At 34.3% G+C, this 25,532-nt stretch overlaps 5 protein-coding genes and 1 non-coding gene across 6 annotated transcripts in view; 4 read left to right on the plus strand and 2 right to left on the minus strand.

Annotated features, from left to right (window-relative positions):
- Window positions 1–274: 274 nt before the first annotated feature.
- Window positions 275–1,240, plus strand: LOC133188827 (uncharacterized). The gene is made up of 2 exons (XM_061324310.1): window positions 275–476; window positions 591–1,240. Exons 1-2 carry the CDS (start codon window positions 440–442, stop codon window positions 890–892), a joined length of 339 nt encoding a protein of 112 aa, XP_061180294.1. The 5' UTR covers window positions 275–439; the 3' UTR covers window positions 893–1,240.
- Window positions 1,241–4,018: 2,778 nt separating this feature from the next.
- LOC133188828 (uncharacterized) lies at window positions 4,019–6,045 on the plus strand. Its single transcript, XM_061324311.1, has 3 exons — window positions 4,019–4,168; window positions 5,531–5,755; window positions 5,853–6,045. The coding sequence occupies exons 1-3, from the start codon at window positions 4,091–4,093 to the stop codon at window positions 5,910–5,912; spliced, it is 363 nt and encodes a 120-aa protein (XP_061180295.1). The 5' UTR covers window positions 4,019–4,090; the 3' UTR covers window positions 5,913–6,045.
- A 3,099-nt stretch (window positions 6,046–9,144) lies between these two features.
- On the plus strand, window positions 9,145–12,541 carry LOC133188829 (uncharacterized). Its single transcript, XM_061324313.1, has 4 exons — window positions 9,145–9,958; window positions 10,440–10,575; window positions 11,367–11,499; window positions 12,443–12,541. Exons 1-4 carry the CDS (start codon window positions 9,231–9,233, stop codon window positions 12,526–12,528), a joined length of 1,083 nt encoding a protein of 360 aa, XP_061180297.1. The 5' UTR covers window positions 9,145–9,230; the 3' UTR covers window positions 12,529–12,541.
- A 3,663-nt stretch (window positions 12,542–16,204) lies between these two features.
- LOC133188830 (uncharacterized) lies at window positions 16,205–18,945 on the plus strand. The gene is made up of 4 exons (XM_061324314.1): window positions 16,205–16,980; window positions 17,464–17,599; window positions 18,267–18,402; window positions 18,595–18,945. The coding sequence occupies exons 1-4, from the start codon at window positions 16,286–16,288 to the stop codon at window positions 18,678–18,680; spliced, it is 1,053 nt and encodes a 350-aa protein (XP_061180298.1). The 5' UTR covers window positions 16,205–16,285; the 3' UTR covers window positions 18,681–18,945.
- Window positions 18,946–23,221: 4,276 nt separating this feature from the next.
- Window positions 23,222–23,293, minus strand: Trnaa-agc (transfer RNA alanine (anticodon AGC)). The gene has a single exon. It is a non-coding gene; the product is annotated as a tRNA-Ala (tRNA).
- Window positions 23,294–23,632: 339 nt separating this feature from the next.
- The window catches only part of LOC133188831 (uncharacterized), a 6,659-nt gene continuing 4,759 nt past the window's right edge, over window positions 23,633–25,532 (minus strand). Inside the window, exons 4-5 of the mRNA XM_061324315.1 lie at window positions 24,838–24,889; window positions 23,633–23,721 (exon numbers count right to left, since the gene is read on the minus strand). Coding sequence (XP_061180299.1) covers window positions 24,852–24,889 — 38 coding nt within the window. The 3' untranslated portion in view covers window positions 23,633–23,721; window positions 24,838–24,851. The remainder of the gene's footprint in view (window positions 23,722–24,837; window positions 24,890–25,532) is intronic.

Consider the following 25,532-nt stretch of genomic DNA (forward strand, 5'->3'; position numbering starts at 1 on the left):
TCGGTATTCTCGATATTTGTTTTTTTAACCAAAAATCAAACAGGGTCCACTATTTATTCCTGGGTAGTGGGGGGGGGGGTATTCACTTAAAAAAACATATTTGAGTTGTTTGTTACGAAAGCCTAGAAGGTTAAATAAGAAAATGAAGAAAAAAATTAAAAAGTCGTTATTACGAGATAAAAAGTCGTTAATACGACTTGCGAAACGAGAAAGAGAATAATGTTATGTTTTTGTTGGTATTTTTGCTTTAGCTCAGCATTTAAAGAACTCTGGAAAGTGGGTCGCTGGGATCCACCTACCGGCAAACTCTACATTTGCTTGGAAGTGGGTGGTTCTTCAGCGGCCAAACCTTACTCCTTACCGGTGGGAAGAAACCCAAAACAGGGTTGCCGTCCTTGGGGAACATAATGGTACATTTTTGGCACCGTGGAACACGGAAATGGCCTTTGATGTGGTTCCATTCACAAGACCAAGAGGTATTATCTACTGAACTATATTTAAAATAATAATTGCAGACCCCTTTTGGGGCAAACTAGTACTATTTAGAATGACGAAATAAATGATAGATGTACACTTTTGTTTTTCTTCAGATGATGATAGTTTTTGGACAGACGATGACGCAAAACAACTCAAGACACTGCAGAACTTAATAGCACAGCAGACAAAATATGAAAATGCTAGTCCAGATGAACCAAAAGTACAACCCCCAAATCAACCAGCAACACTTCTCGGTAGAGGAATTCTAGATATAATCTTAAGGCTTCCTCGTTGCGTGGGATCCATTGCCATGTCTACCATTGAATTTATTAAAAACAAATTTGTCAGTTTTTGGCAAAGTCGACACAATCAAGATGATGCTGGTGCTGTTAGAGATTTGGGTACATGGGTGTAGGAACAGTACACCGCGGTCGAATATATAGTTCAAATGATTTTCCTTCCAATTCGTCATTGGAAACTTGCCCTTTACAGCTGTAAAGAAGGAAATTTTAATGGAAAAAATAAAGGAAAACTTTGGGGGAAAGTTATTTTATTTTTGCTGTCTCTCTACCGAAGTATCCAATGTCCCAAAGATATCGCAGCTGGACATTGCAACAAAAAGTCCAAGATCAACTGCTAAACCCATGGAACATTTGTACAATACCTACCGATGTTCTCACTCTGAGCGGGATTTGAGAATTACCGAAAGTTCAACTGTGTATAATTTCACCCAATTATATGTCTCCGTGGATATTAAAGAATGAGGGTGGTTCAATTTCGTTGATGGTGATAAAAAGATGATCTTTTTTAAACGCTTTTTATTAAAAATAAAGATTACTGTGTAAATAGTGTTCTTTTTTCATCACTCATTTACTTGTAATAAATTTTGAACAAAACAAAAAACAAAAACAAAAAAAAAACAACATGAATTTAAGAAAATAGTAAGGGTCTTAAAAAGGAATGGTCTTTGATAAAAAAAATTTTGCAAATTACGGGAATGTCAATTCACCAAAATAACGAAGGCATTGATTTTAAATTTGTCATGATTGGGCCATTGTGGATAATTTATAGAGCTTCTTTCGTTTATGGCATCACTCTTTTCTTTTTAGATAAACCTGATATATGTTTCTTAACGCTGACTTACAATGACTTTGTAGCGCATTTGTGTCACAATGGCTACAAAGCAAGAGCTCTTAGGCGATGAACCATACATCCATTGCTGGTAAATGGTAACATCACTGTCTAAAGCTGTTAATACTAGTAATTAAAATAACACAGTATTCGAGGAATTGGACCGTCCTAGCACCAGAACCCCTTACCCTGGGGCCATGAAATTCACAATTTTGGTAGAGGACTCAATGCTTATTACAAGCATGCCAATAGTTTGAATGCTTGATGTCCAGAAGTAAAGAAGAAGGTTTTTAAAGATTGCATTAAAGAACTACGCACGCTAACTTTCGATTCCCGCCTACATTTTACACCCATTCAATTTAATACTAATGGCAATTTGGCCATAAAATCTTTGTTGAATGCAAGGACGAGTTAAATGGAAATTGAGTAATAATTTTAATACCTGTGTTAAATAGTTAATTAATCTTAATTCCAGGTCTTTTTATAAGGGGGGTAGACGATGTTTTCCATTAAAAACAGGCTTGAAGGCATCAGCATATTTTAAAATATTCTTGGATATGGATAAATGTTCTTTAAATCTTTCCTTATGTTTAACACATATAAAATCAAACATATATAATTGATAAAATACAACGTTTAAGTTGTAAACCCCTTCGAAATTGGTGAAAAAATAAGCATTTTTGTTGTCTTTTGTCTGTAAACATATCCCCCCCCCGTGAAACACAAAAAGTTTTGGTATGAATTTGAGAAATAACAATCCATATCACCTGTAAAAAGGAATTTTTGTTTCTCGGGGGAGGGGGGGGGTTTAAAAAAATTCCATTTTCCATTTATTTCTATAGTGAAAAACACAAGTTTTACCAAAATAATAGAGTTATCTCTCTTTGTTTTCCCAAATAAGTAATGTTTTAGGAAAATTCATATAAATGTCTATATAAATATGAAAAATCATTCAAATATGTTAACTTTTTGAAATTTGACTTGGAGGTAGTATCATGTTGTAAATTTTGAATTTACTGGGGGGAGGTAAATGCAAAATTTACAACATGTTATCATGTTGTAAATTTTGCATTTACCTCCCCCTAGTAAATTCAAAATTTACAACATGATAGTAGGCGGGAGAACAAAACTATCGTTCGCAGTTCTTTGGTGGTTTTAGCCCCATCCCTCAGGCCCCAGGGAGTCGCCCGCGTGGCGCAGTGGTTAGAGCGTTCGCTCTAGAGTCACGGAGTAAGGAGTTGATCCTTACGTTGCGGGTTCGAATCCCACTGTGGGACGTGGTGACCGGTCCTTCGGATGAGACCGTATAGACCGAGGTCCCATGTCGCAGTAGGTGCTGGCACGAAAAAGATCCCTCACTGCTTAATGGCCCTGAGTGCCGAGTATAGGTAAATATTTGCAGCTCTCCACCGGCAAGTGGTGGCGTCTCCATATGAGTGAAAAATTCTTTCGAGGGACGTCAAACAATAAAAACAAACAAACAGGCCCCAGGGGGACAGGGGCCGTGAAATTCACAATTTTTTGTTTCCCTTCACCCATAGATGCTATATGCCACAATTGGTTCAGCGGTTCCAGAGAAGAAGTTGAAAATGTTCAAATGTTAACGCACGACGACAGACAAAACGGATAGCAATAGGTCAACTGAGTGACTCAAGAGACCTAAAAACTATTTTGTGGGTTGTTATTTTCGACAAGTATCAAAAAAGGGAGGTCGCTTTTTGGAAATACATATCTCAAATACCATGCATATAACTACATGTATGTATGAATTATTTCATTGCTGAATTTTCAGTTAAAATGAGAAAAAAATGTTTCCTTCTGTAAAGAAAAACGACATATGTGTAAGGATGAATTGGGTAATTCTTTAGAGGTAATTATTGAATCTGTTATATTGATAAAGAAAAGCAATGTCCGACAAAGAACCCAATTCTCATAGTTTTCATCAAAAGCCCCACTCCCCACCCCCACACCCCCCATTCCCCCAAAAAATCGAAATGTTGTGAATGTTGATTTGAAATTAATTATTTTAAAGTCCTCATATGAATATCTAATGACACTGTAAATAACTTTTATTTCTTTTGTTAATAGATACAAAGAAACGTTTCAAATACTTTTTGCGTAATTATCGACGTCGGCCAACAAAAACATTTGGGCTTTTATCCCCCCCCCCCCAAACTATTTGAAATTTAGTTTTTTGTCAGACATCGATCTTTTGATCTCGCCCCTCTCTATCCAGAGTTGTTCCCGCTACGCTCTCACATACCGTAATGGAAGACAACTCTGGATAGTGTGTGGCCCCTAAATATGACGACGTCATAGAGAATCTCAAGAAACGTCACAGTGCACAATCACGTTACGTCATAATAACGCTCGCTGCATAGTTTCAATTTCATGTGTACAATATTAAAAATGGATCGCTTCAATATTGTAAGACATCCTAACACACTCTGGATTCAATTTGAATGTGAATACATTGTTCCGAATGAAGGCTTTGTTTTGGCAGTTTGTGGCTCTATCCCCGAACTTGGGAACTGGAATGCCAGCGCTGCACTCATTGCAGGTAAGTTTTAAATTGCTAGACATTAATATTGTTTTAACTTGCACATCGAAAATCGGTGTAAGCTCCCCGGGAATGACCAAGCTTAAGTTGGGGACGCTACAAAATAATAACTGGCAGCTAGTACTCCTGTACTAAAATCCTTGGTCCCTTGGTACATGTAATACGGAAAACATAAGATTCATCTTGGTCTCAATAATATTGATAAATCACAATGCAGTTTTCATTTACACAGGTACAATTGATATTGGTTGGTGGCGTCTACCGTACAGACTACTATTATAAAAGGGGGGGGGGGTAAATGGCTTTAGTAGGATGATCTCCAAAAATTAAATAGGTGTCCAGTGTGTTGGGAGATAATTGTCGAACATTTTCTCACTTGGAATCAGAACAGTATGGCTATGGTGAAAATATGGGCGGATCTTGGATCTCTACTTTGAATTTACGCGCCTGACAACTCGGCATATTATCTGTTAGTCTTGTCCCATGATCCCTTGCACTTCGTTATCGGGAGTGCAAGGGATCATGGGACAAGACTAATTATCTGTTGACATAATGCGATCGCCTCCTATATATAACCTTCGGAAAAGGGTCACATGACAAGATTCAACCAATACAAATGCTGTACGGCGACGTTCCACCAATCACGACAATGACATCGTACAAAATAAAAATCGTGTCAGTCGTACTGTCAAAGAAAGTTGTCGTACAATATGGATTATAAACAAATACAGGGATTAAGATGTGAAAAGACAAAATAATCAATAAATATGGATTACAAAAGATGTGTTTATAATAAGTAAGTAAACAAAATAAATGCAAACTTTAACATTCCTGACCAATTTTGGCACAAAGTTTTGACACACATGAAATAATATTACAAGTTAAGTTCACCCGCCCTACTATTATTACACAGTAAACCATAGTGAAATTTTAGACATTGGACAGGTCCTTACATCGGTATTCTCGATATTTGTTTTTGTTTTGTTTCTTTTTAACAAAAAATCACACACAGGGTTCACGATTTACCTTCCCCCCCCCCCCCCTCTTTCCGGCCCCTTCCTATTTTAGCTTTTGTCATCAGCGAAGGATTATCACTGTGAATTACAAAACTGCTTATACATAATATTGTAAATTTCTTGAACCCAATAAAAATAAAGTCAAAATTTAAAATAATATCCTGAACGTTAAATGTTCTTTACTATTTTGATAAAACTGCAAGAGGAGTTTAACAACAATAACAAATGCAAGGGAAAAAACTAGTTATTGCAGTTTTTTTAAAGAATTTGTGGCGAAGGGATATTTATATCCTATGCTGACTGAAAAAAGATTAATGTTATGTTTTCGTTGGTAATTTTGCTTTAGCTCAGCATTTTAAGGACTCTGGAAAATGGGTCGCTGGGATCCACCTACCGGCAAACTCTACATTCGCTTGGAAGTGGGTGGTTATCCAGCGGCCAAACCTTACTCCTTACCGGTGGGAGGAAACTCAAAACAGGGTTGCCGTCCTTGGGGAACATTACGGTACATTTTTGGCACCATGATACACGAAAATGGCCTTTGATGTGGTTCCATTCACAAGACCAAGAGGTATTATCTGAACTGTATTTAAAATAAGAATTTTGACCGCAAACTGTATTTAGAATGACGAAATAAATGATAGAAGTACACTTTTGTTTTTCTTCAGATGATGATAGTTTTTGGACAGACGATGACGCAAAACAACTCAAGACACTGCAGAACTTAATAGCACAGCAGACAAAATATGAAAATGCTAGTCCAGATGAACCAAAAGTACAACCCCCAAATCAACCAGCAACACTTCTCGGTAGAGGAATTCTAGATATAATCTTAAGGCTTCCTCGTTGCGTGGGATCCATTGCCATGTCTACCATTGAATTCATTAAAAACAAATTTGTCAGTATTTGGCAGAGTCAACACAATCAAGATGATGCTGGTGCTGTTAGAGATTTGGGTACATGGGTGTAGGAACAGTACACCGGTCGAATAGTTCGAGAGCATAATTTTCCTTCCAATTCGTCATTGGAAACTTGCCCTTTACAGCTGTAAAGAAGGAAATTTTAATGGAAAATATAAAGAAAACCTTTTGGGGAAAGGTTTTTTTTGCTGTCTTTCTACTCGACGTATCCAGTTCTCAATCTGATTGTCCCAAAGAAATATCAGCTGAGGACTGCAACAGTCCAAGATCAACTACTAAACGTAAGGAACATTTGTTTAATACTTGCCGATGTTCTCACTCACTGAAAGGATTCGAGAATTACCGAGAACTGAGATAAAGTGTGTATAATTTCGCCCAATTATTTGTCTCTGTGGATATTAAAGAATGAAGGAGTGATTCAATTTTGTTGATGGTGATAAGAAGATAATTAAATCTTTTTTATGCTTTTTAATAAAAAAATGTTACTGTGTTAATAGTGTTCTTTTCTCATCGTTCATTTACCTCTGATAAACTTTTAACAAAATGAACATGAATTTAAGAAAATAACAAGGGTCTTAAAAAGGAATGGCCTTTGATAAAAATTCTTCAAGTTGCAAGTAAAGCAAACTGGGAGGTCAATTCTCCAAAATAACGAAGATATTGATTTTTATCATGATTGGGACATTGTGGATAATTTATAGAGCTTCTTTCGTTATATGGCATCACTTTGCCTTTTAGATAAACCTGATATATGTTTCTTAACACTGACTTCACATAGGTTTACTTTGCACATTTCACAATGACTTTGTAGCGCATTTGTTTCACAATGACTACAAAGCAAGAGTTCTTGGGCGACAAACCATGCATCCATTGCTGGTAATTGGTAACAACACTGTCTAAAGCTGTTAATACTAATAATTAAAATAACACAGTATTCGAGGAATTAAAATTCATTTCCTCCAAGAAGGAAATTTCATAGACATATGTAAGTAATACAGATTTTATGACAGTTATATTTGGCCTTAATTTTGCATAGCCAGAAAAAAATGCAACGTTTCTGAAAAAAAAAAATCAATGAAGTGAATTTTCTTTGATTATTGCAAAAGCTGTAAAGCTTTGAATCCTTTTGATACAATGGTTAATTAAAGATTAATTTTAACCTGATATTTGGAAGTATTGTCTATTTTGATGTGTATGTATATTATGTTGCCAAATAAAACGAATGCAATATGACTACCTTGATAAAGAACGAAAGAGCTGTATATTTTATTAGCAAAGTCGGAACATTCAACTAAAACTCAGACATTGGTAACCAAAGAAGTTGTTTATATCTTAAATCTATATGATAAGAAATTTTAGGCGGTGTCAAAGTAACTTTTAGGCTTGTTTAATTACCACAGTGGATTAAATAATGGGATATGACCATAAGGGAGGAACACCTGATCCATCTTCCCTTCCCTCTGTAATTGTATTGTCGTTTACTGATTTTTATTTGAAAATCAAAACAAGTAGACGACTATGGGTTATTTATGAAGGGGGTATATTTTTTTATTAAAAGAAAAATAAATAACGTCAAATGCCTATGACTACAAACTTCCTCTGGGTCATATATAGTTTCCTTTGCGTGCGTAGACCAACTAAGCTAACCCCCCCCCCCCCCCATCCCACTACAGCCAATCGTCAAGCACCTGCTGCAGTCAGACCTCGGGATCATTGAGAGTTCTCTGCTCAGCTGACTGTGATATCAATATCTTGTCCTGCAAACAGTCACTTTACAGATGAACAATTATGATAAAATCCTAATACAAATCACTCTCGCCCCTCCATCTTTTTATACAAATGAGCTTGTTTTGAAGTTAGATGACGTAATTGGTAGATTTCTAACATTAAGATGGAATGGTTGTCCTGGCGATTTAAAGTTGTAAGACTTAAAGTGCATGATAGAACAGCTTTCTATGTGTTTAGTGAAAAGGTAGTTAACGGTTTATCTATATTCAGTATTATTTAAAACGTGTTTTTATAAAAAAGAATCATTCATTTGGTGTCATTCATTCATTTACTTTCCATAACGATATATTAAAATAAAAAGTATGTATACATAATTATACACTAGACAAAACGCACCATTTGTTATTATCGTTTGTTAATTGAACATTTGCCTAATCGGCACTAATATATCTAATACCGGTATGTCATCTTTCCCAATACAGTGGAATTGAAATATGTCTTGCAATTGGTGTCATGAGAAGACCTTTAATTAAATGACCTTCTTGTCCGAAAACCAATTTCCTGGCATGCACTTTGCACCGTTTTTGCCTCGATATGAAGTTTATTCTTCTGATGGTGGCCCGAGAGGTTGAACCAGAAGCAGTTTCCCAGTCAAAAATCAAATTATATACATGTACATCGATTGCATGACTTTCATATCGCCTAGTATAGACACCCAGTCCCTTGGTGCACATACCCAGTACACACAACTTCCGGTTACCCCAATTTTGTGGAACAATCTTCAAATTGTCTTGTGGTGAGTACTTAATGCCATTGCTATCTATAGAAAACATTTTTATGTTCGTCAATCTATTAGTAATGTGTGGGAAGAGGTTCTCAACAATACGTGGTTATAAATGTCAACACAGACTTACTAGTACATGTATACATAGAATACTAGTACATTGTGTATTAGTATAGATATCAGGTATCGCTACAGTATGTACGTATGTTTGATGGATCAATTAATAAACAAGTACATTCTGCATTGTTATATGGTTTATAAATCATGTTTCAGACTAGAATCAGTTACTTTATAACAGTAAACTCGAGTCTGGTGACACATTTTAGACAGGCATAGAAAATTGTGCGAATTGAAGAAATTCACCACAAAACACTCATAAAAATTATAAAAATCAGTGTCAAATGTTCAGTTAATACCTTAGAGTCCCTTGTCACCTTACGTGTCCTTCCGTTTTATTATCGATTCATACGTTACAGGTGATGTAAAATTATCCCGATAAAGATGAAGTTGGCGATACGAACTCCATCACAGAGCTGTTGTGCCTCGTTACTAACACATGAATTCAGCAACACTTCTCACGCACCGTTAACAAAACACCGTTTTATCATCGCGACATGAGCCAAATCAAAGAAAATGGAGTCGCGTCTACCTCCAAGAACAATGCTGAAAATCCAAAGGTGCGCTTTAAACAATTGTACAAGAAAGCATTGGGCCTGGGCCTCTCTGAAGAAGATTTTAACAAAATTGATGCCATTAAGGAGATACGGAAAGCAATTCAAACAGATGATGTTCTTTCGCGAATATGGAATATTGTTTGGAAATGTTGTCTATTGGTTCTTTCTATTACGTCATTAATCGTTGCAGTTGCAGTTTTTGTTTTTGTCTTCCAATGGCCAATTGAAAATAAAACTTTATTCAAAGTTTGGTTTGCATTAACTGGGGAAGAAGCCGGCTCTGAACGTTCAGAAATATGTGCTGTGAATGCCATTGACTACATGGCCGAGATGTTTAGACCTCCGACGTCATGTGATTTTTGTCGTAATGTGTCGTCTGTCGAAAAATTGGAGCATGTGTCTCAAGACTTATTTGAAAAAGTGTATGCATATAGTTCGGTACCAGTTGTAATCACCGACGGTACCAAAAATTGGACTGCTTCCAAAGTATTTTCGTACAACTTTTTCAAGTCTTTATATTCAAGTGGCAGTCCTGCTTTGCAGAATGTTGAAGAAAATTGTCAATTCTTTCCGTACAAAACGAATTTTTCAACCTTGGAAGAAGTGTTCGAAATGAATGAAGACAGAGCTCTGATGAAGGACGGATCTGCCCCTTGGTATATAGGATGGTAAAATTGTTTTATTAATTACTTTATCCTTTGTTCTGGTCTATTGTAATGTACTACATTATGTAAAGTGAACTAGCATTTGCCATCAGAATTTAAGTGCACGTAGGATTTCAGATTAAAAAAATATAAATTTTAAAATGGGAATCATTACATCTGTCGCGGTTACTTGTGACTCTGCATTTTAAATTTTGAATTTTTGAGAATTCTTCGTTTAATTAGTAATTACTTTTGCAGCAGACATTTTAGAAAACTGGGGAGGAGTGTGTCTCTGATTTATAAGCCATTTCATAAAAAAGATCTTTTTTTTGGAAAGATTAGCACCCCCTCCCAAAAAAGATAAATTAGCAAAGCGATATGATGTAAAGAAAATTTGAAACGATAATCCAGGTTTTTCAAACCCATCTTTCTTTACTTCATTTTAAAGAAATGTTTTGCTAGATGCTTTGTTTTGGTTGTAAAGACCTTTGCATGGTGATTTCAGGAGTAACTGTGATCTGTCGGCCGCCAACACTTTGAGAGGACACTACAGCCGGCCATACTTCCTCCCCCAGGTCGCTGAATCCAGCAAGACGGATTGGATATTTATGGGCAGTCCTGGATATGGAGCAGACTTGCATGTAAGTGTAAAACTGAACGTGCATGTAGTACATGTACTAGTAACTATGGTATAATGTTAATAGCAATTAAGCAATAACAACTCGAAATCTTAGTAAGAATGGAGACGACTATACTTATTAAAGTCTCTGTGAGTTCAAATTTTTAAACGGTGAATAAGAAATATACCCCCATCCCCGGCCCCTTTCCTTCGAAAAAATCAAATTATCCATTCAAATACATAATATTCTACACAATCATATAAATGCAACAGGTTGAAGTGGTCTAAAATACACTTGCAAAATGATATGCTTCAGTAGGGAGACATCTGGATTCTGTGTTGGGTTCGAAACTTCGATTTTTATCTTTCAAATGAAAACGTGTATGACTAAATTCAGTGAATGTACGTATCAAATTGTCGATTTTTATTGAAACAGAAAACGAGAATAGGTCTGAACATTTTTTTTATCAGTAGTCCAGTGTTTGCAGTACTTCCACTATGTATTGGTACACCTGTTGCTTTGCAAAATGTAAACTGCAACATTCTTTTTACTTATTGATTATATAAAAAAAAACATATATGTTTTAAATGCCATCAAATTAACCCAGTAAACCATACAATACCTAACGAATCAATGATATTTTCATAGGTTGTTTGTAGAACTAATTAATGACTATGGAATTAATTACTATTAGTATAGGGGGTCAAAATTGACTTTTGTTTCTTTTCCTTTCCAAAGATTTTAAAGGCATTTTGTTTAATATCTTTAGGAAATGAAATCCTTAATTCTAACAAACTTTTCACACTCTGTAGATAGATGCAGTAGAGCATCCCTCTTGGCAGGCGCAGATAACTGGTACCAAACGCTGGACTCTGGAACCTCCCCCAGAATGTTATTTTCAGTGTCCTAAAAGTATTCAAGTCGTCATTCACCCCGGGGAAATAAGTGAGTATACGTGTGACCATGTCTTTTGATATGATTAAATTTAGAAAGTACATGAAAGAATAGTTTGACTGTATGTAAATGTGTCGTTGTTACATTGTTTAATCAATATGTATGTTCCTTGTCCGTCATCATTTCATACAAATTATTTTACGAATGCGTGGCGCAGTGGTTAGAGCGTCTGGTCTAGAGTTGCGGAGTAAGGAGTTGATCCTTACGTCGCGGGTTCGATTCCACTGCGGGACGTGGAGACCGGTCCTTCGGATGAGACCAAAGTCCCAAGTCGCAGTAGGTGTAGGGCACGAAAAAGATACCCCATTGCTCAATGGCCCTCGGTGCCGAGTATAAGTACAAATTTGCAGCCCTCCACCAGCAAGTGGTGACGTCTCTATATGAGTGGAAAATTCTCGAGAGGGACATTAAACAACAAATAAACAAACAAACGAAGGCCATAGCAAAGCTATTCCGGTATATTGGTCACATAAACTATGACAGTCAGACATTTAATTATTAATGATGTCAAAAAAAAATAAATAAATAACTGAAAAAAAAGTTTCGCCATTTATCAGAGCTCACCTTGGAGGGAACCCAATGCCGTAAACTAATTACCTTCTCTGGGCCGTAAGGATGTGCTCAAATTATAAGGGTATTCGGAGGAGTCCATAAAATGAAATTATTAATAAAACTTTATCGTGAACATTAAATAATGCCGAAATAGGAAAGCGTTTCTGATTTAATGCATCAGATGGCTTTCTGTGTGTGATTGATCTGCAATTTCTTTTGGTCCACCGATGCAGCTAATTAAAGATCCAGAAACTTATTGCCTTTTCTTTATGAGAGAGAGAGAGGGAGGGAGAGAGAGAGAGAGTTTATACCACAGAAACTGAACATTGTTGTGAAAATAATTTGAATATATTACTTTACTTTTTTAAAACTTTTTTTTCAGTTGTCTTGGATACAAACCGTTGGTACCATTCAACTCTGAACGTGGGAGATGATATCAGTATCACTATTGGATCGGAATACGATTAAAGGTGTTTGATTTTTTTTTTTAAATGAATAAAATACATTAACAAATTTTAAATGTGTGAAATTCTCTGAACTGCATCGCATTTTGAGCAATCGATTTTGTGCGAACATGAAATTCGGTGTATTTTGTACATGTAGGTGTACTTAGTAACAGCAAACATCTTAACAGACGTTTCATCATTTCACAAAGATAGCCCTTGGGTTGCAAAGATGTCACTTCCTGTTTAAGAAATATATCATTACAGTCAATGTTTACAATTTTCCTTTGAAACAATTATTTGTGGGCGTATATGCGTGTCAATTACTCAATGGGGGTTACGTTTTGCGCACCCTCTTCCTCAGTGTAACACAAAGTATCACAGACTATACATAGTCTTGCATGTATGCAGAGTGTAAAAATAGTGATCATAATCTCAAAATAATTTGATATCAATATTTTACGTACTATATATATTGGGCGAAAAAAAAATTGAAATTTTGCGTTCGGATTTTCATCCTTTATGTAGTAATCATGCTGATCCTGTCTGAATTTGAAGAAGACTTGCAAAGATAAATCTACAAGCTGATGCTGTTAAATAAATACTAGTACGTGGACAAAATTTAGTGGAAATTGTAAAATAGAAGCCTTTAGGGGGTGAGCATACATTGTATTTGCTATCAATAATTTGACCACAAAGATTAATTATTTAATTCTTGAGTTTAGCTAGAAGGATGTAAAAACAAATGTTAGAATACTGTTGTTCTTTTTGTTATTACTTGAAAAACCTGACAAAGCAAGGACGTTTATAGAATTATCCGTCTGGTTTTTAGCTCTGCTGGCTGGATCAAGAGCTTATGCGATTAGTATGTCCACCGCCTGTCTGAAATCAATTTTACGAAATGTCACTCATAAATTTTAGGCCCTGTATATTTTTTTTTCTTTTTGGTGAAAAAATTATGCCAAGGTTTTTATAAACGAAAAGAAGACCGGCAAACAAGTAGAGCCAAATGTCGATTGTGCGATAAATAAGAAAGTGAAAATTAAATCTCAATTATGACAAAATTTTCTTTGATGTTTCATTAAACATTAACGTATACTTTATGTAAAATCTTCACAAATCGCAACAATCTTACACAAGATTGAAATTATTCGTTTATGAAAATAGCATACATACACAAAGAGGGTAAAAATGATCAATTTCCTCATACTAAAACATAATTTTCCCATATGTGGGTGTTTGTTCCATTTTTTGAAAGATTATTCTCAAAGTATATACGTAAAAATAGACATTGTTCTGTTAATAAAACCATGCAGCCCTCCACTATACCTTAAAAATACCTTCAGGCGCGTGCCTATACGCAAGTACGCAACTGCGTACACATCATTTTAACCAAAAAAAACAAAAAAAACAAAAAAATCTATACACGAGAGTGAGCAAGAGAGAGAGAGAGAGAAAGAGAGAGATATTGCAATATCATCCAGCAAATATTTTCGTTTCATTTTTTTTTTGTTTTTTTGGACACATTATTATTTCGAATAAGATTTTGCGATAGCATATCTATACAATCAAATGTGAAATCTATTATCAAATTATTACCAAATCCAAATAAATTATCTATTAGTTTGTAAGTTTTCTATAACATATTGACAATTTTTAAAATATTTGAGAAATTAAATTTCAATCATATCGTTGAATTAATCAAATAGTATACAATTTAAAATACAATAGTTTTTAACTAACATTTATTATACTTGTTTCTGAACATTATACTACAAAAAGTGCAGATGATACCAATATATCGGTAAAATATCCAGCCTCAGGTACTCGTATAATAAATTTTCGTGGAAGATAAACTTTGTGTTAAAAACAATATTACTAAGGTTTTTATTTCTAAAGAAAAGCGATACAGCATATTTCCCGCAAGAAAGTGATTGAAATATTTGGAAAACCCCTGGAGCTAGCTTCCGGGGGCTTCGCCCCCTGGGCCCCCATCAGGGTTTCACCCTGGACTACTGGGAGCCTCTGGGCGGCCCCAAGTCCCTCTGCCGTTCCCTGCGTACACTTCAGCTCCATTTGGGCTACGCGCCTGACCTTAAAAAAATTTTTATGACACAGCAATCGTATCTTTCCAAAAAAAATATTTGAAGTTCATTTAGTCAAGGGTCATATATCACAAACATGTTTTGATTAATTAATAAAGGAATTTGGTATTATGATGTGACCATTTAGTTTTCTCGCGTGATAATTTGTGTAAATGCCGAAGAATTGTGCACGCAAACAAACTGATTGATCATCATCAGAAAAAAAGTTGTTCTTATATTTAATTTTTTACTTGATCCTTTATTCAATGAAAAATAATTCAACCCGGTGTATTACTAAGCAACACACAGCAAGAAAGTATGTAGTTCTGCCACATGATGAGCAAATCGCTTTATGAGGATATAAAGCTATTGCCTTATTTGTAATTATATCTCGGACAAAGACATTTGAATATGTAGATATATGTCGATATTTAATTGTTATGAGCAGTATTCACAAACTGAATATGACTTTATACATTTGAAACTATAGGCATTTTGCACGCCTTGTTCGCCCATCTCCTTTCAGTGAAATTCTTTCAAAACGCTACTCTTCCTACAGTTCTGGTCCGATTTCAATAGAAAATACACAAGTAGACTAAACTAAGATAATTATTTCTGTGCATCAGTTTTTGATTAAAAAAATACTGTGTAGGAGTGATGCAACATTATGCGGCAATAGGGGAGCAACACAAGTTTTCGATGATCGGGGTTGCAATGGTTACTAGATTTCTGTGAAATTCTTTCGAACCGCTACTCCTCCACATTAATTTTCGATGACTGAGGTTGCACTTGTTTCCTTAAAATAAGTTTCTCTGTGAAATTCTTTCAAACTTCATGCACTAGTCTTCCTACAGTTCTGGTCTGATTTCAGTGGGTACACAATGATCAGTTTTAATTTCGATAAAGGTTTCTCAATTTTTTTTAATGAATTTATATAATAAAATAATATAAAATAACATATTATTGTGATATCTTTAAATATACATGCAAATAGAGGAAAGTTCAAGAATCGGCACCATTGTATATATTTGTTTTATATACATGTATTAATGCTGGCAGACAAGCGCTTCTTTTAGTGTTTTTATTTAATAATGATAAAAATGATGCGCGGATCTAGAGTTTTTTTCCTTCTCAGGAAATTTCTGAGTTGGATTTTTTGACTGAAATGGAACACCCCCCCCCCCTTCCCGGGAAAAAAATCCTGGATACGCATCTGTCTCTGCTAAAGCTCAATTCTTTATATAGCTGCAGATCTGTAGCTCGCTGGTCTGAAAAAATTGTGATGGACGATCGGTCTGTCAATAGGCCTATATTTTTTCGGAGAGCTACAGTTCTGCAGCTATTCCTTATATTTAGAAAAAAAGAAGAATTCATATGTTTAAAAAAGAATCAAAATTATAGTCTTCCTATAGTTATTGATTGATTTAAAATATAAAACTAAAAACAAGAGGGAAAAAACAATAATGATAAAAAAAAACCCAAAAAAACAAAACAAAACAGTAGGCCTATTAAAGGGGTCCATGAAAGCACCATTCCCTTTATTTTTATTCTCAACTATGTACGAGTTACTAAATTACTTGGGGATGACCTTCGTTATCTCCCTCAGCTGTCAACTGACTCATCATAAACAAAATTTTTATAGAAGAAGAGAAATATATTATGAAGAGAGAGGACAGATGGGCCAGTTGAGACAAAAATATGTGTTCACAGAAGAGGAAAGATTCAAAGGAGGACGATTCCCTCCGGAAACGGGTTAATTTACACTTCCAATATTTGTATGATAGTGCTGTAAAAGAGGGGTTCAGTCCTTCCGATTTGGCCAAAATTGATGCTGTTGTGGAACTGAGGGAAGACATTGACAGTTTTGAAATCCCAAATTGTGTTTGGAAATCTTTTGTAGCTTTAGTTGTTTCATTCATAGCTATTGTGATTGTATATTTATCAGAATGGCCAATTAAAAATGATACCATTTTCGAACTATGGCTGGAAGCCAAAGGGGAGGATCCCAAAACTGAACGGTGTGCTGTAGAGAAGTTTGAATTTTTTCAGGATATGGTTCGACCTCCACCACCATGTTGTAGATTTTGTCAAAATGTGAAATCCATTGAAAAAGTAGAAAATATTACTCCAGAAGAGTTTGAAAAACTATATGCTTACACTGGTAGACCAGTGGTGATAAAAGATGGAACTAAAAATTGGACTGCCTCAGAATACTTTTCATTCCAGTTCATGAAATCCATTTACACCAAAAATAGTACTGCATTAAAAAATGTAGAGAAGTATTGCCAATTTTTCACGTACAAATCCAATTTTAAAACGTTCGAGGAGGTATTTGAAATGAGTGATGAAAGAGCATTCATGAAGGATAAGTCATCACCTTGGTATATAGGATGGTAATTAATTTCAGTTGAATATTATTTGATTTTTAATTGTATAGTTTCATTTCAAAGTAATTGAAGAATTCTTGAATTTATGAAAAATTATAAGCAGACTACAGGGTCCTTAAGTCAGGATAATGCATAACTATTCTGTGTATAATAACTATTTTACTTTCATTTAGCAGTTTTTTATATAAATATAATATTTTTATGTACATTACTTTTTTAATGATCATAGAAATACAATATTTTATAAACTAAAATCAGTGGTGTTTGCCTAGGTTTGAATTTTAATTGACAGATACCTATAAAATCTTTTAATTTAGAGCACAATATTGAATATGCATATCCTTAATTTGAGCCCTTGTAAACTGTACTGCATTAAATGTAAATAATTAAGTAAATGCTTCGGTTCACAGCTTCACATACCATAGAAAAATCAGCTATTACTAACACATTTGCTTAAAGTTTCACTTTCTCACTCAATATTTGCTACAGGAGTAACTGTGACCTATCAGCTGCAAATGTTCTCAGACAACACTATAGCCGTCCATACTTTTTGCCAAAGCAAGCAGAATCCAGCAAAACGGACTGGATATTCATGGGAAGTCCCGGATATGGTGCCTCAATGCACGTATGTCTGTCAAAACAAACAAATTCTCTGAAATTCATGCCTCCTTTTCAAGTCAGTTTGTGATGTTTTAAGACACTGTGCAAGATATCCTAAAGACAAGCAGTCCATCATCCCAATCATCTTTCAGAAATGGTTAACCATTTGGCAAAATTTGCTTTTGTGACCTTAACTTTTGACCTTGAATATATACTGTTATACCACTTTTTTTTTTTTTACATGCTTTGATTCAGTAACAAATTTGTTTTTATAAAAAACATCCAAATTTACAAGTGATAAAAATCATTTGACCTTGAAAATCAGTTTTTGAAAATGTTTTAAAAAAAAAAATCCTGCTAAAGTTTTCATTCTGCTTTTCTCATCATGAAGGTGACTTGCCCATGTTTTTCACTTTCCATGTCTCGGCATGTAGTAAGTTGCAGTTGAGGGTTTGACATGGATTTGATAACTAATTAAAGCTTTATGCTAAATGCAAGACCATTGACTGGGAAATAAGGAACACACCTTTATGGAAGACAAAGTTTTGCAGTGTACATGAAATTTCTGTTTGAATTAACAGACTCCCTCTTCACCAGAATAAGAAAATAATATAAAGAAAATATGTGAATAGGTTGAATTATACATTTATGACATATATTTACATTTTATATGCTTATTTTATCCTCTGTAGATTGATTATGTGAACAACCCATCATGGCAGGCCCAAATCACTGGGACCAAACGTTGGTCATTGGAACCTCCACCAGAATGTTATTTTATCTGCAAAAAATCTTTTTTTGAAGTCACTGTCCAGCCAGGGGAAATAAGTAAGTAAAATATACTCAGTGATGTGTTTGGCAGTTTTTGCCCAAGTTCTTTTTTCTTCTTTTGCCCTTCCTGTTCAGCATATTTTAATGATAATAAGAAGTCCCACCCTTAGATATTCATTCCATGTTCATGTTGTATGGCTAATAATTTTTGACAGCATTAATTTCATATATATTTTCTTATGATTTCAGTTGCTTTAGACACAAATCTGTGGTTCCATGCGACACTGAATGTTGGAGACAACATAAGCATTGCCATTGGATCAGAGTTTGATTGACATTCTAAACAAATGCCTTATGATGTAATACATTTCAGGGTTGTCCCTAAGAATTGAAATAACAAGGGACATTAAAAAAGTAGAAGGGGGTTCGGGGTTTCTCTCTCAACAGGGGATAGAGAGAGAATACCAAAATAACAGGAGGAATCCGTCATTATAGACCGGAAAATTCCCCGGCCCCTGGGACTTAGGGACAACCCTGCATTAATTGACTTGGTTAGAGGGCAACATGCATTTTGTCGGACCCAAGAACCAAACTGTTTGCCTGAAGCAGTTAGACTGAAGGCAAACAGTTTGGTTCACGGGGTCGACAAAATGCATTTTGGCCTAGAACACAGTCAATAAATGTTTTGTAATACCTTTTATTTTTTTTGACATACTTGTATCTTGTGCTGGCTTCCATGATGTAAATTTCCTTTATCTGTACTTAAACTCAGTCAATTCTGTTTTTGTCAATGCAAATAATATTTAGCTGATCCTGCCCACAGTGTGACATAAGCGGTCCAATATCTCATTGAAAGGTCCAAAATCTCACTCTAGCTGTGGTCAACATTTTTTTTTTTTATGACCGCTCAGTAAAACATTGGAAATGTTAGACTTTCTTAAGTATGTAAAATTTGTATTGGAACCAATTTTTAAAGGTATAACAAAATAAATTATATTCTGTATGTGGAATAATTGTATTTACCGTAACTCATATTATAATACTGGTATAATAAGCATATTGATACATTTTTATGCCCTATGAAATGGTCAGGGCATACAGAGTTATCCTTTCTGATAGTCTTTCTGAATTATTTTTGGCCAAGCTTGTAGATAATGGGCTGATTTTTGGTATACATCTATCTCCTTATATTGATGAGTGATGACTTAAAGGTTCCTTTTAAGGTTTAGATTGATTTACCCTTTTTCACAAAAGTTATTGCCCTTAGACAATAAAATTTCTCATTATTCACAGTGATTCTTATAGACAATCATCTTCGCTAGCCAAGGGTTTCTGATACGCTACTCTCCTCATAAGCCCTTGGCATACGGTGTTAAAAAAAGTTGGGATTTTTTTCTCAAGTTGTGATTGGAGTTGATCGACATCGTTCGACCAATCAGCAATTGTTTTTTGTAAATGACGATATTTGCGTTCGGGATATATCTTGACTCTTTAATATCGGTAATGTAAAACGCAAGTAAACAATGATCCGTAAGATAACATGCCATTCTATGAATAGCTATATGGTGTCATCCAATATCTAAACCTACGTGCAAAATATGTGATTAAGAATCTATACTGAAGATGTAGATTTGCATTTTTACATGTTTAAATAACAAATTAACATAACTCGATACCTTCTTGTTAATTATTTTTTAAAAACAAGTTTTTTTTAAATATGCTTTTTATTTCGGTCGATGACGCAATCTGTGCGTACCTGGTAAGAATCATGATCACGTGACAAAAACAATCAAGTCTTTTGTCAGCACCGTATGCCAAGGGTTTATGAGGAGAGTTGCATATCAGAAACCCTTGGCTAGCGAAGATGATAGACAATTAGCTGATTTTTGATATATATGTGTCTCTTTATGTTGATGCTAACAAATCAAGATTAAGTTACAATTCAATTGACCAATTATGAGGAATGTTATTGTTCTTATAAACTTTGTTAATTTCTATTTTCCATTTTCTTTTTTTTTTTTTTTTTTTTTTTTTTTGCTGTGCATGTAGATAATGAAGTGATTTTTGGCAAGTTTCAGTTTTTGACTTTTTTACATGAAAGTTATTTTAATACCCAGTTTCCAATTTTTTTTTACATGGAAGTTATAATCCACATTATTTTTTTTCCATTTAATTGTTTTTTCGGATATTTTTTGCTCTGCTTGTAGAAAATGAGCTGATTTTTGATATGATATTTATTTTGATGACTTGCAGGTCTATATTAAGTTTCAGTTTCATGTATATTGGCTTTTTACATGAAAGTTATTACACCCAGACTTATATCCTTGCAATGCCAGGGGTCATGAGTCAACACGTTGCCGAGGGACCCATGGCCAATTTCATTTGATATTTTAGAGCTTTCAAATTATATAGTTAGATAATGTAAACAGAAATAATTCAGATGACACCTAAAACGCACATGTTACAAGTTGTTTATCATAGAACGGCTTAACATGATTGGTTGAGAGATAAGAAAAACAATTAAGATTTGTAATTTTTCCAAAAGACGTCGCTACAGTCAACCCATGAAATATTGATGAAATTGGCTTAGTAGGGGCCCTACGGCAACGTGTTGACTCAGGACCCCTGGCATTGCGAGGATGCCAGACCTTACAAAAAAAACAACTTATTATTCACTGTTTTCTTTATTAGCTGTGCTTGTAGTTGATCAAATGATTTTTTAGTGTACCATTTACAATATATTGATGACTTCCAGATCAATTTCAAGTTTCTTGTTGATTGACCCATTCTCACCAGAGTTCAGACCCTTACAACTTCAAAATTTCTAATTATTCACCGATTTCTTGCCATTTCTGTTTGATGTGCCTGTAGATCACATGTCAACAAATGATATATGAGAAAACAAAAAAAAAAAGCAGTATGATATACTATTGTTTCATTATTTTAACCCATTATTTTTCCACAAATTTAGGTTGAATAGTACTTTTGAAATCCACGTTCCTTTATTTCTACAAACAGTGAAAGTAGGTAAATGATCTACTTTCTATACACAAAGTGTTGTGAATAAATATTGGTCCCCTCAATACATTTTTTGTACATGTGCATGTGATCAGAGACCTATATTTGAAGTTCCAAGTTATTGATGTAATGTTTACATATGTTTATTTATATACTGTTGAAAAGTTTTTCGAGTGTATTTTTATTTTTTTTAAATAAATGAGAGAATATCTCTAAAAATGTTTTTGTTTACCTATTTTAAACATCAATTTTCTAAAAACAGAGTGGCCATAATGTAAAGGATTGCAAACTTAACTAGAAATAACATATTATCCATGAAATATCATTGACATTGGAAGTAAATTGAAAGTGTGTGTTGGGGGTGGGTAGCTGCAATAATGTAGCCCTCTCCGATTTTTTTTTTTTCGTTGAAAATATCAGATTAAAAAAAATTGGAGAGGGCTACATTATTGCAGCTAGGGGTGGGGGTCTACCCCCCTTTCCCCCCCAGAAAAACGTTTGTTGGGCTAAGTCCCAATTTTCAATGCCTATATTATGTCTATCTCTGCAAAAAAAAAAAAGCCACCCCACCCCACCCCCACCGGTACCAATGCCTTTGAATATTGTAGCAATGGACACAGCAATGAATTTATTTTACCGGTATATAGTGAAACGTAAGTAAAAGAATGTAATGTTTAAAAATCACCCACCACAATTACTTATTTCAAGGTCAATGTTACTTCTAAAGAAGTTTACAGATAACATCAATTCATTTAATAACTGAGAATTAGGAGGATCATTGTAACAGGTCACCATAAAGATATAACAGGTGTACTGGACCTATTCCAAGTGAAAAATTCATGATCAATGCCAGATGGGTATTTAAAATATGTTATTGTGTCTTTCTTATAATATTACTGTGTCCTTCTTTTAAATTATATGAAGTTAAATGTCAAGAATTTAATCATTCAAGTCTTGAAATACTGATTACATGACTAATTTAATACATGTAATATCCACTTGATGCAAGATCAAGGCCAATGTTTTCTAGTACTCCCAAAGTGGACTTGTATCTTTTCATTATTTACTGGAAATTTTAATTTAAAGAATAAGTAAAACAAATGATAATCAAGAAAGGTCACTCGATCAATATATTTTTACAAGTCCAGCACAAAGCTACATGTACCGTCAATACATATTGTAAATGCACTCAATCTACTATCATCAAGGTGAGAGTATAATGGTCAACCCTGATGATTTTTATTGAAAAATACCTCATTATGATTTTATAATGTTTGCATATTTTGTCATATTATATAGAACAACTGCATGTAAATGCAGCCTTTAAAACAAACAGATAAACAGTCATTGTTAATCCATAGATCAGATTTCCTTTGCACTTATGCTAAAAATGTTGAATTTGTAACTTGGAGAAAGTGCAATAAACCAAAACAGCTAGGATTCAAACCAGAACCCTCTGGACTCTAGGCAGTTTCTCTAACAAACGAGTTATTTGGCCACCAAGTGATAAAAGCTGTCTGGTTGCTACATTCCTCTCTGAGGTCAGATTTGCTTTGCACTTATGCTAAAAGTGTTGAATTTGTAACTCGGAGAAAGTGCAATAAACCATAGCAGCTAGGATTCAAACCAGAATCCTCTGGACTAGGCAGTATCTCTACAACCGAGTTATTTGGCCACCAAGTGATAAAAGCTGTCTGGTCGCTACATTCCTCTCTGAGGTTCCTTAAATGTCTTTTGCCCTTGGCAGAACTTTCACCTGAAAGTCCAGGGGTGGTCAAGGGCACCAAATGCACTACAAATGTAACAGGTCAAGGACACCAAATGAACCACCGTTGTAACGGCAAGGGAGAAAATGGTTTGGGCAAACCATGGTTTGAACATGGGCCCCCTGAATGCTAGTCAGGTGCTCTACCAACTGAGCCATCTGACCAACAGCAATAAAACCTGCCTGGCAGCCACATTTCTCACTCCTTAAATCTCTTTATCCACAAAGACACACAACTCAGATTATTTTTGCCCCTGACAAGACTTTAACCTACAAGTCTAAGAGTGGACAATGACACCTAATGTAACAGGAAAGGAGGAAATGCAACAAACCAGACCTGATTTGAACCTGGGTCACATAACTCTAGACAGGTGCATTACTGAGCTATCTGGCCATTGGTGAATGAATTGTCTAAACTGCCACAAGTTAAAAATGAAATTTCAACAAAACTTATCAGAAGTAAACGATGAATGTAAATTATATAATGAATAAGGCAAAATAATATTCTTGTGGAGCTATAGTCAGTTTATTACATGTAGTTACATTTACAAACATATTAAAGTCCAGATGACATTTCAATGCTAGCTTTGAACCTGCAAATAGAGAATAATTAGATAATATTTTTCAAATAAAGTTCAATAAAAATACAGACATAATTTTTTTTTTTTTTCAAATAAAAGTGTATGTAATCATCAAAGTAAAATGGCACTAGTGCCATGCTTGTATGACAAAACCACATCATCACTTTAGCTACCACATTATAATCTAAACTTTAATATAAATCTCATTTTTATTCAAATGTCAATGCAGGCTACTTTATTTGGCAGTACACCACTGAAGTAACAATTAAGTGAAATTTACTTGTAAATAAATAACAAACTAAAGGAGGTGGTGAAAAAAAGTAGAGTTTTGCAATTATGGTTAGATGGCATACATGTACCTCATGAAAATTTTTTTCGTTTTTTCATCTAGATTTGGAGAAATAAACAGATAAGCAATGTATATTTCGATCTTTTTAAAAAAATACTAATGTACCATATATACTTGACTGCTGTACCATATATATTTGCAAATATTCTATTGGCAAAGTATTAAAATACTGTAAATCAACTTTTATTTGCATGCAAGAAATATCCACAAGCCAATTTCCTTCAATTGGTTATATTTTGCACCTTAAACCATTTATTTTATTGTCTGTTTATGTAAAATGTGTCCTCAGTAGTGAAAATAAGTAGTAAAGGATTGAATTCAAACTGACTAATCACAAATATAAGTTGTCATAAAGCCAACCATAAAAAATTATTTGTTTGATGTACTCCAACTGACCCATCAAAGTCGCCCCTACCCCAATCATTTATTACAATACTTAAAATTTTAATTTTTTTTTTTGTTTGCAGAAAATAAAGATTGTCCATGTCATTTTTTTTTTTAATTTAGGGTTTATCAATCTTTTAGATGTATTTAGATTAAAAGTTTTTACAGAAATAAATATTAAATCTGTTTAGTTGTCCTGTTTATAATGGAAAAATCCATAACAATCTTAAATCCATGATTATTATAATGATTTGTAAGTTAATTAAAAAAAAAAACAACAAACAAACTACCTACCTTCCTATCCACCTTGAAAAATGTGGGTCAGAGTACATCTAATCAGACAAAAAATTTTCAATGATCAATGGTCTTATAAATGGTTTAAAATATAGAATTACCAAGTGTTGTTTGTTCAAGAATCCATATCATCCTCTTCTTGACTATTTGTATCTGAAATGTATTAAGTGCCAAATTAACATAAAAACAAATCTTTATTTTTTTTAAGGTATCATTTGACATATGCAACAATTAATTAAAAATCTCTTGAATAATTGATGATACATGTATCTTCAATTCTGAATCATTGCACTAATTTATTCAATTGTGGATGCATGTTTTACTATTTTTGTCATAGATGATTGCTAATTTGATGCACATGTAATAAATGAATTGTTGCTCTCTTCAAAGGAATTAATGAGACAATATCATAATTCAACTACTGCATACTAAATGCTTTCCTGTTCTAAAGAAGAAGATTTTTCAAGATTTTTCCTATGTACATGAATTCCTTTGTAAAACTTTTTTCACTTATTGGGCCAAGGGGTCATGATTTGTACAAACTTGAATCTACACTTCCTGCTTCCATATAAATATCAACAATCATGGCTTTATTGTTCCTGAGAAAAGGATTTTTGAAATTTTTCCAATGGTTTTCTATGTAAAACTTTGATAGCCCATTTCACCCCACCCTGGGGGGTCATAATTTTTACAAAATTGAATCTTCACTATGTCAGGAAGCTTTCACATAAGTTTCATCTTTTCTGGCACAATGGTTCTGAAGAAGAAGATTTTCAAATGAGCCCACCCAGTTTTT

This window comes from Saccostrea echinata, unplaced genomic scaffold (genome assembly GCF_033153115.1).
Source record: "Saccostrea echinata isolate AGI-Se365-2 ecotype Australia unplaced genomic scaffold, CSIRO_AGI_Sech_v1 ptg000016l, whole genome shotgun sequence".
Lineage (NCBI taxonomy): Eukaryota > Metazoa > Mollusca > Bivalvia > Ostreida > Ostreidae > Saccostrea > Saccostrea echinata.